An 18,898-nucleotide genomic window follows, 5' to 3' on the forward strand; every position below is an offset into this window, starting at 1 on the left:
AGTAAAGAGGGTGTCTGTCTCCCAAATCCAAACTGATAATCTGAAGGTTTATCAGGAAGTCTTTTAGGACAACCTGATAATATTGAATTACAGCATCCAGCCTACAAATAATAAATGGATGAACTAGTTTTTCAATAATATTCTGATGCAGGATGTTTCTAATTTTAGAGATTTGCAAAAATGCAAGAACATAGTCATACATATTTCTATAATGCTGCACTGAATGCTGAACATATGCTAATTAATTAATTGCATATGAATTAGTACAACAAGTATCAGTTCCTGGTTTGTAGTACAGTTTGAAGCGCAACGTTCAAACACTGGCGTACAGGCAGGGAGGGTGAGTTTCAGTTACAAACTGAAACTACATCTGTTTTACACCCACTGCAAGTCTCACTGTGTAAAGAGATCAAAATGTTCTACCTGCTTAAAACCAGGTAGAACATTTTGCTACCAGGCTCATCCTCAACCTGTGACTCCATCTGAGTCAGAATAATTTCCTAATCCAATCATATTTATATAAAGCTGTGAAATGTTTTTATATACGAACACAATTAGCAGGATGAAAACTCAAAAATAAGAGCAGAACTTGTATTGTTTTCAGTATCTTTACTATAATCACACAGACAAAAACAATGTACAAGGTCTGGATGTTTCAGGCTCACTTCAGCTCGTACACTCTGCAGCACAAAGCGGCACGTCACACAGCACACAAAACGTTTCATCAAGTACAAAACTGGAAAAGAACGAGGTCGATGGAAAAACAGAAGCACATTTACAGTGATTTACATGAATTCAGTCCGCTGTTCAAACGAGCACAGCCGCTCTCTTTATTCCAGATTAAGTGAAAGATTTGATGGCAGTTTGAAATATTTTCTCATATCCGGATTTTTAGATTACGCCTAAATTATGGCTGATAAAATATCTTTTTTTGTTTTCTCTTTAAACAAATTAAGCTGCTGGATTTTTTTTTTTTAAAAAGGAAGCAGTAGAAGTAACCTGAAACTTTTCTTTAAATGACATTTTAACAGCATCTGGAGAGCATGTGGAGCAGCTCGGCCCAGTCCATCTCATGTACACTGACAAAATAAAGGCACAGACTGATGAAAAGAGCACGACTGAGATTAGTCCGTTTACAGTTTGCTAAAGGAGTCCTTTTGAATGATTCTGACCGGCTCCGTTGGATAACTCACCTTGCACCTCTTTTTAGAGCCGAATATCACAGATACACAATGTGCCAAAAGTCTTACAAGAGGCAGAAACTAAGTTAGTAACAAGGATCTTTCGGGGGGGGTTCATACATTAAAAGAAAGGGGAAGGGGGCAAAACAAAACACGGTGGCCATCAAGTGGCCACTCTAACAACCTACAATGTTCCTGTGTTTTGAACGAGAACCAGTTCCTGTTCCTCGAAGCCGTCCTGTTGCTCTTCTCTGTGCCCACAGATATGGAGGGTGCGTGTGATTGTATGCAGCAAATCATAGCACCAAAACTCTGAGCAGCTCCTTCACCCCTACACGGAGAGAGAGGCGGTGGGAACGGCAGCGGTTTCTTGGCAGATGGGGAGGTCGCTCTTACGCCCGTTCTTTGCGCTTCAGTTTGGAGGACTTCTTGACTGTGCCGTTCTTGTTGAGCAGCTTCAGGACCTTCTCCTTGTGGTCGAGCACTTTCATCATGGTGTCTCTGGCCTCGGTCACCTGGTCCATCACTAGTTTACAGCGCTGCATGTTACCCTGAGGAGAAATGTACTGATTGAGTTTGCTAAACTCATTACTAACATTACATGTACCTGAAAGAGAGAAGTTGTGGGCCTTTTTCCAGCCTGCCTAACAAGAACAAAAAGGAACTACATGAACAAACTACAGAAGAAGAAAAAAAGCAGCAGTTTACAAAACTCAGAAGCCCAATCTGTGTTAAAGAGGATCTGCTATACTCATTTCCAGCCAATACTTCTATTCTTGGACTCCAGAGCAGCTTTGCATGATTACAGCTAAAAATAATCCTTATTTATCTTACACTGGGCCTGGTCCCGCCCCTCAGTTCATCCTCTGTCTCCTCCCCCTTAAAGCGAAGCTTAATTGGATTGGCTGGCCATTGAACAGCTGTGTTACACATAACCATATGACGGCTATCTGCTGTCACTAGGATCATAGAGAGCCAAGTCTGTGTTTATAATGAAGGTGTCAAACATAAGGCGCGGGGGCCAGAAATGGCCTGCCAAAAACTCCAGTTTGCCCCACTGTGTGATTTTAGAAGATGTCCAGGGTTTAAATTTTTGGACTTTGAAATCAATTTTACTTTAGTTTTAAACATGTTTTTGCTGCTGATGACACAGAGAGAAAAGCAGAGAGAACATTGGTTTGTTTTTAGTATAAACTTCATTTTTCAGATGCTTTACATTGTGGGTTCATAAGCTGTGGTGTTCGAAACTTTAAGGAGAAATTCAGACAAGTTGACAAAACCAAATCGCCTCTAAAAAGTGAACTGGATTCAGAGAGACACAATATTCTTCTATAACCAACTCAGCATCATCACTGGACCAGGGCAGGCGGACTCACCCAATAAGCAATAAAATTTGTATCCACATGGTTTATAACCAAATGAGTGTATTTTGGAGGGTGAAGCACTGAACTTTGCTTTGTCATTAACTTTGCTAATCACAGTGAGAGTCTGGCATTAAACACATCACAGGTATGCTGTTTTTATTCGCACCGTTCTTCATGTTTTCATTCCTGTTTAGTCTTTTTTTCTCCGCTGAGGTTTTAATTATCTATTTACTAAATATCTTAAAAGAAGTCCTGAAGTTCTTAACTCCGGCCCACCCCACATGTATAACTTAGGAAATACTGATTTTTTAAAATTTGCATAACCTGAGCAGTGAAACCTTTATTTTTAATGTGCAGCAACAACCTCACCTGTATTAGTTCGTTAATTCGGTGAAGGTCGTCATCTGCGCCGGCCCTCTTCTTTGGAATCAGACCCTCCTGAAGGGTGGAGAGGCGGCTGTACACATCATGCTCCAAACTCGACTGCAGAACAAGCGATAAAAATAAAAAAAATCTGCTTGTTAAAGAGCGTAAAAGTCTCTGAACTGAAATGCAAAGTCACACTGAAATATTGTAACAATTTTTTTAATTGATTACATTTCTTTTTAAAAACAGAAGCTCACTTTAAGCACTATTTCCCCCCAATTTAAAGACAAAACTATATTAACTGGGCCAATATAATAAAGGTCAGGAGGTCAGCACCCACCAGCTGCCTGAGCTGTGCCGCACACAGGTGAATCTTCCAGCCTTGTGCTCTGCATGCCACTCCTCTCTGATTGGCCATATCCTGCAAGGAGCCCTTCTTCTCTTCTGAAACATTAACAAAAAGCAGAATTAAACTGAGGAAAATGACAAAGAAGATTCAACATAAGCCTTTCAAACACTTCACTGATCGCTCCTCTCTGTTTTTTAATTTTAACCTCAATTACGGTTATAACATTTTATTTGAGTTTGGCTTTTTTTTTTAAATGATAAAATCAAGATTATAATACAAACAAAAGGAATTTGTTTACTCTTATTGCATATTTGGTATTATTGTAGGATCTGCCTTACAATATAAAGCGCCTTGAGGTGACTGTTGTTGTGATTTGGCGCAGTATAAATAAAACTGAATTGAACTGAATTGATTTTGTCTTGCATGATTCAGAAGCATAACAGTGCATTTTTGCTCAACCCCTCAAACTCTAAACTCACTCGATGTTTAGTTCAACTTGTGTCAAGATAAACAAATGGTTATGACTTACCTGCAATTTAAATCAGTGTCTTTTACGTGTAATGATTTATCTTTATTTATAACAGTGTTTTCACATTAATGAGCTTTTCAGGGTTTGCACGCATTTTTCAGGGTCAAATTCAAGCACTTTTTAAGCACTTTCAAGGTCAATTTTCAAGCTTTTCCAGCACATTACCAAAAAAAAAAAAAAGGAAAAAAAATGCACGTTTCCCTTAGCATCACCTCTGTAAGGCCATGTAAAAAACATTTGTTAAAACATAGAAAAATGCCCCACAGACAAATACTGAAAAATGAAACTATATGCATGTTGCACAAACTCAAAAAATATATACATTTCTCTTACAAATTAAGATTTGCAAATGTGAACAAATCAACTTGTTAGAGATATTCATCTCCACTTGAAAAAAACACAACAACAACCCCACAAAACAAGAAAACTGCACCAAACACCACAATGATACACAGCAAGGCCAAACTAATAAGTCTTTTCATTAGATATTGATGCTTCTTTCCTATGTGACACAAAAAATAGGAGACAGATGTTTGTTTGTGTTTTTTAACTAGTTAAGCACCCAGCACCCCCAAATATGGGGGAAAAAGGGAGGAGATCACGTTTACTCAGTTACAACACGAGGTCAGAAATATATGTGCCGACATGAGTGGTTTCCACAGAAACCTCTGAATCTCAGCTAAAATCTCATATAAACCATTTCTGGAAACACCAAACAAAGCAAAGACACCAAACAGTTAAAAGAGCAGTTACGTCACCATGAACCTGTGGACAGGTAATATCCATATTTTGATTTATGATTTTCTGGAGTTAAATGTGAACTGAAGCATATTTTCAAAGGTGTTATATGCTATAAAATACTTAGACGAGGGATATAAAAAAAATCAAATTTTTCTATGTTTGAGTCACAGCAACTTTGCCATAGTAACATCTGCAGTAATATTTACACGTCTGATGACATCTCACAAGTGTTAGCTTTATTTTGATACCAAGACTGTTTACACAGAGTTTGTAATTGCAGAGAAATACTCCATTTATTTTGGTCATTTCATTTTCGAGCAGAAAGCTCAGAAAACCCCTGGGGCCTAATAGCTTAAAGTTAATTTCCAATAAAACCAACTGTAAGTTGTTTAACTACATTGTTGTCTGTATTATTGTTAAAGTTGTTAAAATGCACAAGCATCTACCTAAAATCTATTTATTTAGTCTATCATCAGTGATTTTATTAAGTACAATTATAATGTAGTGTTCATCTCTGGGTGGCCTTTAGGGTCAAAAACAGTCCCTGATCATGGCCTAACTCTCCACCGGGTGACTGTGTCAGCCATCACCCTTACCTCTGTTTTTCTTTTTTTGGTTCTCATTTGAATTATAATAGTAATTAAAGTAAATACCTTTAATAGCCATGTTTTCAACTCTGTTTTTGAGTTCAGGATCTGCATGTTTGATGCATTAATGGATAATTAATTAATCATACAGCTGCACAAAAGTTTACAAAAATATCCATCAATATTTACCACACATATAGGAATCTACAGTGAAATTAAAAAGCAACCCCCCTTTGCAGTTACTGAAAAAGCTGCTGCTGGTATGAAATATTAAATGTTTGTGTTTGCAGCCAGTAAGACACTCACCTTTGACCCGGATGTCGCTGTACCTCTGGAAATGGTGATAAGCAGCTTTCCAGGGGTTACGATAGTGCCGCAAAAGTGTAATAGGTGGGCGAGGCTTCACCGGCACGTAGCGCACTCCTTCTTCATCTTCAACATAGAAACAGGTGTTACAAAACTAATAGTGCAGACAGGAAACATCACCATCATCATCCGCACCGCCATGATCAGTTTACATACCGACATACTCCCTTGGTGGAGATTCCCGTCTCTCGGCCCTGCCGGTGATGGGCCTGCCTGGGGTCTTCTCCTCATCCGTGCTGTTAGTCTCGACCATCTCGCTCTCCTCTGTGGAAATGACATGCTGCTGCTTGCGGGGCTTCTTTCTCGGGGAGGCTCCAGGGATCAGATCGCCTGTGGCTGGGGTGCTCAGGGTGGACGTCTGTGTGGTGAGGGCTGGGGCCGCTGACATACTCGTGTTGGGATCTAAGGGGAAGCCTGCATGTTAGTTTTTATTTATATTTTCTATAAAGATGACTTTAACATTTGGAGCACAAACACGTTTGTCACCTGGCTGAGAGGTGTCCATCGCCTCCACTTCCTGCTTGATTTTCACATCTGGGCAGACAGAGCTCGCGGCACATGCTGGAGTGCTGCTGGCAGCCGGCTGGGTGGGGGAAGCCACAGTGTTGGCCATCGAGGCCGGGACAGGGGGAGTCACAGCCATGGCAGCCGGCAAGGAGGACAGGACAGTGGAGGGCTGTGAGGGAGGCACGGGGCCGGGTGTAGCCAGCATGGTGGGGATGGCTTGAGCGAGGTGCTGGGTGTTCGAGGACACCGCCTGCTGCTCTCCACCCTGGGAAGGCAATGCTTCTACTGTAGCTATGACAGGAGGGGCCACTGCCATGTGCACCTCAGCTTTGGGCTTCACTCTGATGGATGAACAAAACCCGTTACATCACTGACACAGAACAGGAAATGAACACGCATGTAACAAATGAGACACAAGCTCACCCAGCGGGTCGAGGCGATCCCGCTCCTCTCACGCCGCTGTCAATTCTCCCAGTACTGGCTTCAGACTGGGCGGGGATCAGGTTCTTACGAACACACCTGAGAAAGGGGAAGTGTAGAAAAGCATTCTCCATATTTATTTTAGAAAAACAAGATGTAAGGTTTACTGCAAAACCCTGCTTCATGTGTTATACTCACGTTTCATTGGCGGGCTTCTTGCGGAGAATACTCGGTCTTGGGGAGGAGACCAGTGTGGGAGCTCCTCCCACTCCTCCCCCCTGGGTGTGCGCCTGCACCATGGTGGCTACCGGCTGGGTCGTGCTGAAGGTGCTGCTAATGGGGCTTGCTACAAAGCCATCAGCCAAAACAACCCCTGAATTTAAAAAAACAAACAAACATTAATTACAAACAAATTTCAGTAAAAGACTCAGAGACCATGCTATTTGGTATGATCTAAGTAACTACCAGGCTTTGCTTCAGACTGCGGTTGCTGCTGCTGTTGAGTGACCGGCGCCTGCTGCATTCCCTGTGTGGTGATTGACGCAGACGTGTGCAAACCCTGAACGCCTATCGATGCAGGCTGAATGCCCTGCGCTGCGATCGGTGCTTGCTGGATCCCCTGGGTGCTGATCTGTGCAGACGGCAGACCGATGCGGTCCACTGCCATCAGCTGCATGCGGTTCAATTGCACAGTGGTCGCCACGCCCACTCCAGCTTGAGCTGGCAACGCTGAAGTCGGAGCTTGAGGAGTAACTTAGAGAGCACAAAAGGGTAAAAGATTTTTCAAATCCCAGGCTCTACATTACACTAAACTAGACTTAAGTCCTTCCAATAATGAGCAGACACTCGGACTATAGCAAGTGCTTACCGGGGTACGGGCGGATGGTGGACACAGAGCTGCTAATAGGGGTGTAGGTATGTGGCAGAGGGTATGACGAAGTGTAGGCAGGCAGGAAATACTGGAACTGCACTGGTACAGAAGGTCTTAACAAGAAAGAAACAAGAATTAAAACAAGATCGGATTGGTTGTCTTCATTGTCTGTGATGTTTTATACTTTAAACTCTTGTGATCTGGATCATTGCCACATGCTGGTCCAGACTTAAAGAGATATTTAATATATTTAATACTTTTGAATTGGAAGTTTTATGGAGGGAGAACAACAAAGAGGATATGCTGAAAGGTAAAATGGAAAACACAATGTGACAACTTGTTTTCTAATTGGCCAAAAATTTCAACTGAAATTAAACTTGGATTAATTCCACAACTTTAGAGGAAATAAGAGGAAAGCGCACAGATTTTTGATACAACTGTGTAATACCCCATCATATGATCAGACTAAATTCCCCAGCACAGTGAGCTTACCTATTGTCGCTGCGGGCTTCCATGGTGACAGGGTTGGGAGAAGACCTGTGGCCAGGGATGGGGATGAGGTTGGCTCTCTCTCCTGGGTAGTCAGGCTGAACACGGGGTGAAGAATGGGCGATAGGCTGAGGGACCACTTTAGCTGTGAACAACACCCCAGAAGACTGTTAAGAAAAGCTACATGCTAATAATGAAAGGTGAGATAGCATATGTAGGGATGTGCATGCACTAGAAATAATATTTCATTACTTCCAAGTTGTAAAAACGCAGCTCGTTCTGTTCCATGTCATTTAAAAAGGCAGCAGCACAAAAATGAATGTTGCATGAACGAGGCCAAAGAGTCAACATACCAACAGGGATGGTGGAGGTGGTCACTGCTGTAGCATGAGAAGAGTGTGAGGCCATTGTCATGGTGACAATCGTGCTACTTGTCATTTGGGTGTGTGTCACAGCGCCTAAACAGAAATGAAACAAGATTTCAGCTTCTTCTTTAGTAACATTACAAAGATTTGACATGCTAATCAAGATAAAAGCTGATACCTATTGTAGTTGTTGATGGCACAGTGTTCGTGGCAACTATTGGTGCCACAGTTGCTGCAGCTACTGGTGTCACATTACTGAATATGGATTTCTGTATGGAAAAAAGGCAAGATTTTAGTTATTATGCAAAATAAATATTGCATATTTTTGCAGTGCATCATCAAGAGTAGTAACCTGTGTCATTGTGTGCGGAGGCTGGGACTTCTGAGCTCCGACTGCAGGGTGTGATGGCAAAGTGATCCGTGTGGCTGTGTCACGGGTCCCCTGAGGCCTCTGGATGCTGACAGCGGGTGGAGGGGGGTGAATGGTCATTGCTGGACGCCTGAAATAGTAAAATAAATAAATAGATAAATATGACCTCTTCAAAAATGCAAAGTAAACAAGTAGCACTAAACTGCAAACAAACTTGGCTAAGAACATACTGAACGATCTCAGACTTTATCTTTTCTTACCCATGTATCACCTCTGGAGAGTGTGAGACTGTCTGGCTGATAACTGGAGATTGAGTTCTAGTCACTGAGATGGGAGCCACCACGGTTGGGAGGACAGCTGTAGAGGTTGTTGCAGGAGATCGGGACTGTGGACAGTATGGAAAAACAAAAAACAGCAGCAGCCTTATACTCTGTGCTTCTACATAACTAACATGAATATTCTTATTTCTTTAAAGTTCTGCAGGGCACCTGAATCTGGTGAATGATGTGTGGCACTGTCGGCTGGGCAGTGCCTGCACTTGCTCCAGTGGCTGGCCGCAAGACAGTTTTGGAGCTGGACATAACAGCTGCTGCAGCAGCCCCTGCAGGACAGAAAATACAGCAATCCATCAAAATGCAAGCCTGACATACTGTCGACAACATTTAGGAGATGACTGTCCAAATCAGTTTGCATCTAACTTTTACTTTCTCTTTGACAGATCATTTACAAGTACTCGTTTCCCAAAGCTGCACTAAAGGTACTCCCACAGGAGTCTTCCTCGCTATATACCTCGAGGCAAGTGTGGTGGGAAGGACTGTTGAGGAACTGCAGCAGGGGTCCTGATGATCTGAAAGTTCGGCATCAGGTGCACGTTGCTTGAGTGACCCTTAAACACCAAGAAAGCAGTACAGGTCTTTAGTTGTCAGCAGGAAAAAGACAAACATTAAAAGCAAATGTAGAAAAGACTCACCTGCTGACCACTGATGGTTGCCACAGGGATAGACGGGGTGGTAGCGATGCTGCTCTCGATGGTGACTGTTATGTGACCAGGCACCTTGGGGGGTATGGGCATATGAGCCTGGTTGGAAGCTGGTGCTGGAGCAATAAGACGACTTGGCATTGGTGACTTCAAGACCGCCTGAAAAAGACATCAATTTAAAAAAATTAACATCTGTTTGTTTTAACAAATAATACAAGCTAGATGATCAGATTCAGACAGCCCAGGTGAAAGGTTCAAGCTCAAGTAAAAAAAGAAATATCCTATGATGAGATTCCTGTCTACAGCATTACATTTTCCCCCCACAGATCAGAGTTTTACTGAACCTTTTGGTACTTCAGAGCTAATTTTAACTTTAAGTTATTGTTGGGTAGCTTAGTCTACAATAACATACTTTTTAAAATATAAGGAAAATTGGCGTCTTATTATTTTCAGGAATTGCAAAAACTGAGACCAGGGGGGAAAATGTTACGTTGAACACTGTCTACACTCAGAAAACTTTGCCAATATAAGAGAGCAAATTATGTTCCTTTTACTTTGGAGATGGTTAAGTTTATAGAAACTCAAACAGAGACTTAAAGGTCACCTTCATCTGGCTTTCAGTAAGCACTGCAGGCTGGCCCTGTGGGAGCTGGACAGAGGGGGTCGGTAAGGTCGCAGGTGTGCCGGGCTGAATGGCCACATTTTGGGTGGCAGCTGGAGGCTGGCCGAGCTGCGTCTGTACTTGTGGGTATGGTCTGACCACCATGGTCTCTTGCTTTTCATCTCTGAAAGTTGAGGTTCCCCCGCCACCGGCAGGTGGATGATCATGCTGACCGTGGTCACCATCCCGACTGCTGTCTGCATCTCCACCACCTCCACCTGAGGAAAAACAACTTGATTAGACATCAACTACACACTTACATCTTCTCTGCCATTTTTGTGTGATTAAATGTTACCTGAAGCGCTTGACGGTTGATTGACAGGCACCAGGTTTCCAGGTGCTGGGATCTGAGGTGCTCCCCCACTGGAAGCAGGCAGCCCATGTCGGGGGAATTGCTGGGAGCTCATTTTAACTATTTATGATCTAAAACAGGATGCAAAGCAGATGCACACAGGATATGACAAAGTTAAAAACACCATCATAGGCATCATGGGAAACAGGGAGAAAAGGCTGAGGAATGCCAGATTTGCCAAATTACACAAGAAACTGACTGAGAATCTGTGACAACTGGTCTAATGGAGTTATTAATCCAAAAGTGAGATTTTTGGGGTGAAATTGTTGTGGATATAACGAGAGGTGAGGAAAGAGGTTCAAAAATGAGTTTCCACCGCCATCTGTAAAACACAATGGAGGCTCAATCATGGAGGCTATTTTGAAAATTAATGTAAATATGAATACAAAACGTTACGAATGTAAGCTCGTTAGAACTGCACAAACTCCGTTTTGGCCTTATGTACTGTATTTCCATGTATGTTTGCATGTTTCAAATAATTTCTGCACCCATTTCCCAATGTGTCAAGACTTTTTGCACAGTACAGTTCAGTTTCTAATAGGCTTTTTTCCATACAGCCGCTGTATGCCTACTACGATTTAAAAATTAAATATATTTATGACACAAATATCTTTTACGGCATAACTGTTCATTATGGACGTGCTTTGCATAGTTATGGATACAGACTATCTTCACTCTTACTGAAAATACTAAAACATCCAATTATTAAAGTTAATTATTGTAGCTACGTACAGACAACGTGAGACTGTAAGCCCCGAATACCACACAGGGTTAGCTTAAGTATCCCGGGATGGGGTTAAATTCCCGACCTGAATAGAGATTATTTTCCCCTGGTATAAATACAAGTGTGCCGTGAAATTTTAGCTCACCCTTTGGTCACAAAATATTTGAAAACCTCTGCTCTTGACGATCCAGTCCGAGGACCTCAACAACAACAAAAGCCATGTAGATTAACCCTTCACATGCAGCGCGGGAACGTAAAACGGACAGACGGAGGGCAGAGAACGTGTCCATGAAATTAAGAGCTGTTTAACATCACAGGAAAAAGCTGTATTTGAGTGTCTGAAAAGGATCGAACGTCTTCAGTACCTTTGTTTGACATTATGTAGTCGGTATCGTATGACAGGCAGCAAACTGAGTCGATGCGCACCAAATATGACGTTAACAAGCATGCACAGAAAAGGCCTTTCAACTAGAATCACACCCGTTTTCAGCTCAGTCAGATACTATCCACCGTGGTGGCTGTTTTAGCCTCTGTAACCCTAAAACCGAAAAGCTGCCTCATTAGGCAGCTATCCCACCTAGCAGCATGCTAACACTGGAAGCGCTAGCCCCGCTAACCTGCTTTTCATGCCAAATCCTGAACTTTATACAGAGTACAGCGGCACAAACTTCCTACAGCTAAAAGGACAAAAAGGCTGTTGTGTGTGCGCAGACTTTACCGTATCGATGAGTTGCTGGGCAATGCTCGTTTTGTGGATTACAATTTTTCCATTCGTCTTTTCTTTTTTTCACTCTCAAAATGCAAGCCGGAAGACCGCTGAGAAAGGACTGCACCTACTTTCTACATTCAACCAACCAGAGAAGGGACTGCTCGATCGCTAGCCAATAGAAATGTTTTTAGCGCCATAAAGCGGTACAACGGGCTGAAGGAGGTAGGCGGTTGTTAAGGGGACGCTAAGACACTCTAGTCACGTGATCGACGGACGCAATCGAGCTCACTTTGGAGCCAAGTGGGAACCTCCGAAAAAAGGAAGCCAAGGCGGAAGTGCAAAAAACTGCAGTTCCTCTAAAGGCCACTTGATGCTGCCTATGCTTCAACAGCAATGAAATATCCGCACAGAAAGTAATTAATTCAAAGAAATAAGCGACCAGACACACAATTCAAGAATTAAATGACAAAAAACACCCCAATATTTTTAAAGTAAAGGATTTCAGGCACCCCTCATAATGTACAATAGTCAAAAATCCTGTTAAAGTGTTAAGCTGTCTTTAACATGTAAATTTCCTGATTTACGGGAGAAATAAACACTGTTAATATGATCTCCACTGCCTGATTTTTGTTTTTTAATAAACAGGAGCTCAGTCTCCCTTTGCAAATCAAATAAAACATATCCCTAGGGTTTTTTTTATGTTTTCATTTTCGCTTAGATGCAAAACAAACAAAGAAAGCTTCTAAATCTTCCCTTTCACTCATGTTGCTATCCTTTTGTCACCAATCACAAGGACAGGAACAAAACTTAAAGTAAAGCTTCAAAACATTAAGATCCAAGCCCTTATTAAAGACATTTTGTTATCTTACACTTTATGCTTTCCCCACTACTGAAAAAGCTCTGGCATGAAGTTCAGTCCCAGCACACCAGGTGTCAGTTTGAGAGGAGGAGCAACTGTAATACCTTCACATAAACACTAGAGAGCAGCAGCAGGTCATCAAAACATCTTTACATTCTCTACATGTTTCCATTCCCCCCCTTTTCCCTTTTTAGTCACACTAAGTTTTTCATCTTATAGCCATTTTGGTTAGCAACTTTTTTGGTTCCTCATCAGAGCAAATCACAGTGTTGGATATTAAACCCCCCCCTCAGAAAAAAAAACTTACTTAGCTAATTTTTCTACTTAATATTTTTTCTACTGAATCTGCATAATGAGTATTTTTAATTTACATTCTAAAGTATATTTCAGTGAAAATTTGCATTAGTAGGTGGGGTTATGTTTTAAATAAAACAGCTTTTAAATATAGAATTATGCTCAAAGTCTTCTCTAGCCCCTTTTCATGTAAAACATCTGTATCACCCCAAAAGTCCAGATGTTTACTTTCCCCCCATGTATATTGCCGATCATATATCTTTTGGTTTCATGTGGGCCCCGACATGATAACCAATTTTTTAAAACATCCTCGAAGCTCCCCTGGTATATGTCAAAGTTATTAACTTCATGTAGAAGTACATGTAAAAAATATTTTAGCCAACTGACATAAAAATAAGAACTAAACTTAACGGAAAAAACGAGAACAATATTTTCTGTGATTTTCTGCTTTGGTCAAAATTATTGCTTTAGTTTATCTTTGTTTACTGAGACTAAAATTACAGTGAAACTACACAATTAATCATAACCACAAACACCATCTGGAAAAAATGTATACAACAAAGTAAAAACCATTGGAAAGATATAAAACTATGCACAACTCTGGGTCATATCGTTAGGCTATTCAGCTGCTGGATTACAAACAACATCTCATACCATCAGTGTGATCAAATAGATATATACATATTTTTTGTGGGAAACATGTGAAAAAGTTCTGTAGAAACAGCAACAGGATTAGGATATATGAAACTGTACTTTAGTTTTTAAGGGATTTATGATGCTGTTTTTGGGACTGGCTGATTTTTAGCTAACAGGTGGAAATGTCTGTTTAAAGGTCGGTTCAACAACTGTTGGATGAATTTGGCATAGATATTTCTGTTGCCCAGCGACTTTGCTGATGCCATGGCTTTTTCTTTTGCCCTGTTTTGGAAATATGCTGCCCTCCATTAGCACAATCAAAAATTGCTCTTTTATTATAAGTAAATATGTTGTAATGTATTTCAGCATTAGCGCACATCTACTTCAGTTAGTTTGCACTATTTTTTAAAGCTAAAAACTAATTGCCCCTTGGGGATAAATAAAGTCTTTCTGATTCTGATTCTGACTATCAAATTTATGGCACCTTTTCTGTTTTTTTTCATGTTTTATAATTTAGGATATTAATATTAAATTGTATTAATATTAAGTTTCATAAGATTATATACTGTTGCGTGACCGGGATTATACAAAAGAGTTAAAAGAGATGCAGGACATAGTAATTAACAACGTGTAAAAACAGTCAAGACAACCAGACCAACAGAAAGATTGAAAAAGCAGTCACAGGAAAATAAAAACTCTTTCAAAGTAAAACAGGAAATGCTAAATGCTGCTAAATATGGAAGTAGGAAAACTCCTAGTAAACACAAAGCAGAGGAACACAGGGAGGTACGAGTAATAACAAAAGTGGAACCCAAAACTAAAGAAAAATCAAAACATAAACTTCATACACCAATGATTAATTATATAAAGGAAAAGAGTATTGGTACGATAAACTAAAAGAGAACATTTTAAAAGAGTATATCTGAAGATAAAGTATAACAGTTATTTAAGTCACTACAGTATTTTCCCACTTAAGTGTTAAAACAGTATCAAGTTCTTCTTAATTTCTACATTAACATGAGTGAAAATTCACAAACGATCTTTCATCAGCGATTAGCTCTCTCCACATAGTCATCATTTATATCCACCTGGATCATAAAGGGTTATTCAACCACTGCTGCATGCTGAGGCATGCCATGGAATTCCCCAGCTGTGCCTATTCAGTTGCATACACCTGCTGGTATGTTTCTTTAAGTTGTGAAACACTCGTAAATTCTTGGGATATTATTTGTGACTGGTTTTATTTGGAACGATTAAATGAGTCCAAGGAAGTAAGCAGTAAGTTAGTAAGATCAGTGATTAAAAATCAAGGAAATGTTAACATGAGTACATGAGTACAAGCAAAAGAAAGAAACACTGTTTTTCTGTGACATACCAGTTTGACTCTTACTCATTTGTCTGCATTGTTAATTACTCATAACCATTTCAGACTTCAGTTAAGTGACTTTTCACAGCTGTACAATGTCTGATCTTAACGTTGACTCATTTTTTATTTTGGTTTTTTGGTTTTTCTCTGGCATGAAGGTTGTCCTCTGCAGCACGTCTCTCCGTGTTGCTACAGACACAGTGTGTTTTGACTCATCTAATAATTCCTTCCCTACAATGAATCGGCCTTTCTGGATTGTGCAGCACAGTTGATTCACTGGAAACCACTAGCAGACCCAGACAGCAACCAGCTAAAGCACCAAAGAGAGGTTCTCCGTGGTTAATGAAGTATACTCTCCCCAAGAACCCCTTTAAACATGGCAGCTTCATTATCTCACAACTCAATTAATTAAACAAGTCATTATGTCTGAACTCAATCAAACACTGAGGCACCACAGAGAGCTCACAAAGCTCCAGATTCTTTCAACTCAGTTTGGCTGTTCTCCCAGATGTTACAGTAAAGTTTCATGTCCAGGCATCCATGAAAAAAAAAGGATTTGTAAGGTTTAGCAGAAAGTTACTTACATTAGCCAGATGTTAACATATAATGATGTGGTAGCTGGTGGCTAGCTACAGAGATATAGTTAGGCTAATATATACACATCAACATAGAGCAGATGAAGGATCATGTTCAGATGTTCATGTTGAGGGTCCCCGATGGGCAAAGTGGAGTTGAAGTTTGAACTGGATTCAAAGTCACCATCTGGCCAGAGAGTTTGCACGTTCTCCCGTGTCTGCATGGGTTCTCTACAGGTGCTCCAGCTTCCTCCCACTATCCAAGGATATACATAGGCTTAGGTTAATTGGAGATTATAAAATGATTAATGGCACAAATGTAAGTGTGAATGGTTGTCTGTCTCTCTATGTTGGTCCTACCATCGACTGGTGGCCTGTCTAGGGTGTACCCCCCTCTCACTCTAGGCCCCAGCCCATTGGGTAAGAAGAAGAAAATAGATGGATGGAGCTTAAAGACATGCTGCACATGAACAGTGCTGATAAAACGCTGCAGAAGCTGATAATGATGACTTGGACTTTTGTCTTAAAAAAAAACCAAGACAAAACACTTTAGCAAGATAAAAAAACATCATCCTCATGAGAACGTGACAGAGAGTGACATGTCACCCAAACAATGCTCCGCTGAAATCGACAGAGCTTTGCTGTGACGTTGGGTTGAAGTAGGAGAGCAGAGTAAGCTCCTTTTCTCTAAGATGTCAGCTCCTCCCTGCTGGATGCGTCTTCTGCTGGAGTTCTTCGTCTCCACCATCACCAAGTGGTGCTCATTTGATCTAATGTTGTTGAGTCTTTACCGTACTACATAGAGGTGACTGTTATTGTAAACGGACTTTTTATAAATAAAGCTTAATTGAATTAAGTCGAGCAGTTCAGCAAATAATGTTGCAGTGGACTCAGGCCGAAAAATTTGCTTCCAGTGGCCTCCTCTGAGAGATTTGCATCGTCTCTCTAACATCCCTAAAATTAGAAGTCAGTGCCCTGATTTATGTGGAAACGCTGAGGGGGCGGGGGCACATTCCATGGCTGCTGTAGGCAGGAAGTTTTGGAATCTCCATGGAAATCAAGGCAAAACACAGAGCCCCACAGTTATTTTTCCAAATATTTCACACATGCCTTTAGTACAAAATGTGCTCAAAAGGAAAGGAGGACAAATGATTTGTTACCAACTGTCCCCTTCATTCCTCACACACACTTCGATTGTATCTCGCATTGCTTCAAATGGCGCTTGACTTTAACATTTTTCTGACTGTAGATGAAGCGTGAATTATGTGGAGTCTGCACTTTCATACCATGAAAAACAAACAAAGTCGAAATTCAGAACATTGACATCTGTTCTTGATCCACTCTGATTGAATCACGCGCACAGTTGGCAGGAGTCACAGTGGTGAAATCACGGCGATAACCTGACAACAGTCTTTGTAAGTTATGCTCCAGTCCGCATGTATGTGGAATGCATACATGAAGGTTTAACCTTTCTCCATGCAGACTGGATGAGGATGACTTTTCAGCTAAATTTCCCACTATGATGCTGTTCAAACTTAGTGCTCACGTAATCCTAACCTTTCCCCTCAGCTGAGCCTCACCTCACTCACAGTTACTGACATACGAGTCAGGAAATGTGATCTGCATTTGCACAGATAGGACCAAAATAATGGGAAATCACAGACCGCATGGTGCCAAAGCTGAAAATGGTACTCAACACATGGCGATTTATTACTGCAGCTTTTCCCCGCCTGAGAAAAGTGGCACTCGCCTATGACAAGTAAAGGCAGCGAGAGGAAAATGTCTGGCATCCGAGGAATGAAATTCCAACCTCAGCAAGGGGGAACAAGGAAGACAAAAATATTTACATTAAAATTAAAAGTTTACCGAGGAATTCCTACATGTCCCTGCACATCTTGAGAATATATAAGAAAGCACATCCACATCAAAATACAATCAATTACTTGGCATTTGATCTGATTATTTGAGGTTAAATTTGTATTTCCATTTAACTTGAGTAACATTACAGGTTCTCTTATTTTCTGAGAATTCGTGTGGATTAGTTCCTGCTGGGCAGGTTTGGAGAATCACTTTGTGTGAGATGAAATCTAAAATCCTCAAGAACTTAATTTTCTTAGGATTTGAGGTACAGCTTCTGGTATTTGTCATGCAAGATGCCTTTATCTTAACAGCAAGATAGAAAAAGATTTCTGTGAAACTAATACGGTACATTTTGTTACTTGCAGAGTTTTTGTACATCATATTGTGTCTCTGCTTGAAGAAGACCAACCACAGCTGAGCAGTCATAGAAGTCACAGAAGAATAGAGAAAATCTTGGCTCAGTTGGTGTAGTAGATTTATTGGAAGGATGACTGATGACTGAGGAGAGACATTTTAAAGAAAACTTGGAGTCAAACAGTAAGTACAAATGTTTAACCCCAACAGCCTGGTCATCCCCTAAATCCAGTATATCTAAAGAGACCAAAACTACAAAACTAGTAGATTTTTGTCACTTTGGGGATCAGCCTCAAGTGGACAGAGGATAGAGGATTTTGGCTGAATTTTTCAAACTCGAAGATTTCTGAGGTCACTGAGATGTTTGGAAAGGGTCACAGCGACAAAAAGAAATGAGGCCACTCTGGAAGTGTCTGAGCTGAAGATGTTAAGATTTTCACTGGGAGTGACTAGAAATGAGTATGTCAGAGGAGCAGTTCAAGTGTGGATATGAAGTTAGAGAGGCTAAGATGGTTTGGACTTCTGCAGAGGAGAGATATTGGATATACTGGACAAAGGACGCTGAAGATGGAGATGCCAGGCATGAAGAAAATAGAGGAGACTCATGGACGTAGTGAAGGAGGACAGGCAGACGGTTGGTGTGACAAAGGGGGTTGCTAGGGATGGAGGCAGATGATCCACTGTTGCGATCCTAAAGGGGGCAGCTAAAAGAAGAAGGCGAGGTCACCGTCTTTACAGCCTGATATAAATGGTTGCTTCTATAGCTGATATCTGCCTTCATAACAACTGCAAGAGGTGATTTTTAAACTTTTTATCTTTGAACTAATGAGGAACCGTTGGTGCACCCTATTTGGATTCAGTAAACCTAGCTAGCTGATGTTAGCGGGTGAAGTAAATCCTTCTAATTGTCCAAATATGGTCACTTGTGGTTCCAAAAAAGCTGGCAAAAGCACCAAAATTTCAGATTTAAAATGTTTACAAACCAGCGGGTGACATCTACGGCTTTACTTCGGTGAAGAGAACA

At 41.0% G+C, this 18,898-nt stretch overlaps 1 protein-coding gene across 1 annotated transcript; it reads right to left on the minus strand.

Annotated features, from left to right (window-relative positions):
* Positions 1 to 887: 887 nt before the first annotated feature.
* sap130a (Sin3A associated protein 130 a) lies at positions 888 to 12,084 on the minus strand. The gene is made up of 21 exons (XM_085398691.1): positions 11,940 to 12,084; positions 10,441 to 10,568; positions 10,089 to 10,363; positions 9,476 to 9,643; positions 9,295 to 9,391; positions 8,994 to 9,106; positions 8,766 to 8,890; positions 8,488 to 8,635; positions 8,314 to 8,404; positions 8,124 to 8,228; positions 7,774 to 7,915; positions 7,279 to 7,394; positions 6,876 to 7,163; positions 6,609 to 6,783; positions 6,414 to 6,509; positions 5,970 to 6,331; positions 5,640 to 5,885; positions 5,424 to 5,549; positions 3,252 to 3,355; positions 2,915 to 3,028; positions 888 to 1,732 (listed from the first exon to the last, which is right to left on the minus strand). The coding sequence occupies exons 2-21, from the start codon at positions 10,550 to 10,552 to the stop codon at positions 1,574 to 1,576; spliced, it is 3,162 nt and encodes a 1,053-aa protein (XP_085254817.1). The 5' UTR covers positions 10,553 to 10,568; positions 11,940 to 12,084; the 3' UTR covers positions 888 to 1,573.
* Positions 12,085 to 18,898: the final 6,814 nt, after the last annotated feature.

This window comes from Rhamphochromis longiceps, linkage group LG23 (assembly GCF_057381845.1).
Source record: "Rhamphochromis longiceps isolate RC_006_pf linkage group LG23, R_longiceps_female_GT1.1, whole genome shotgun sequence".
NCBI classification, from domain to species: domain Eukaryota; kingdom Metazoa; phylum Chordata; class Actinopteri; order Cichliformes; family Cichlidae; genus Rhamphochromis; species Rhamphochromis longiceps.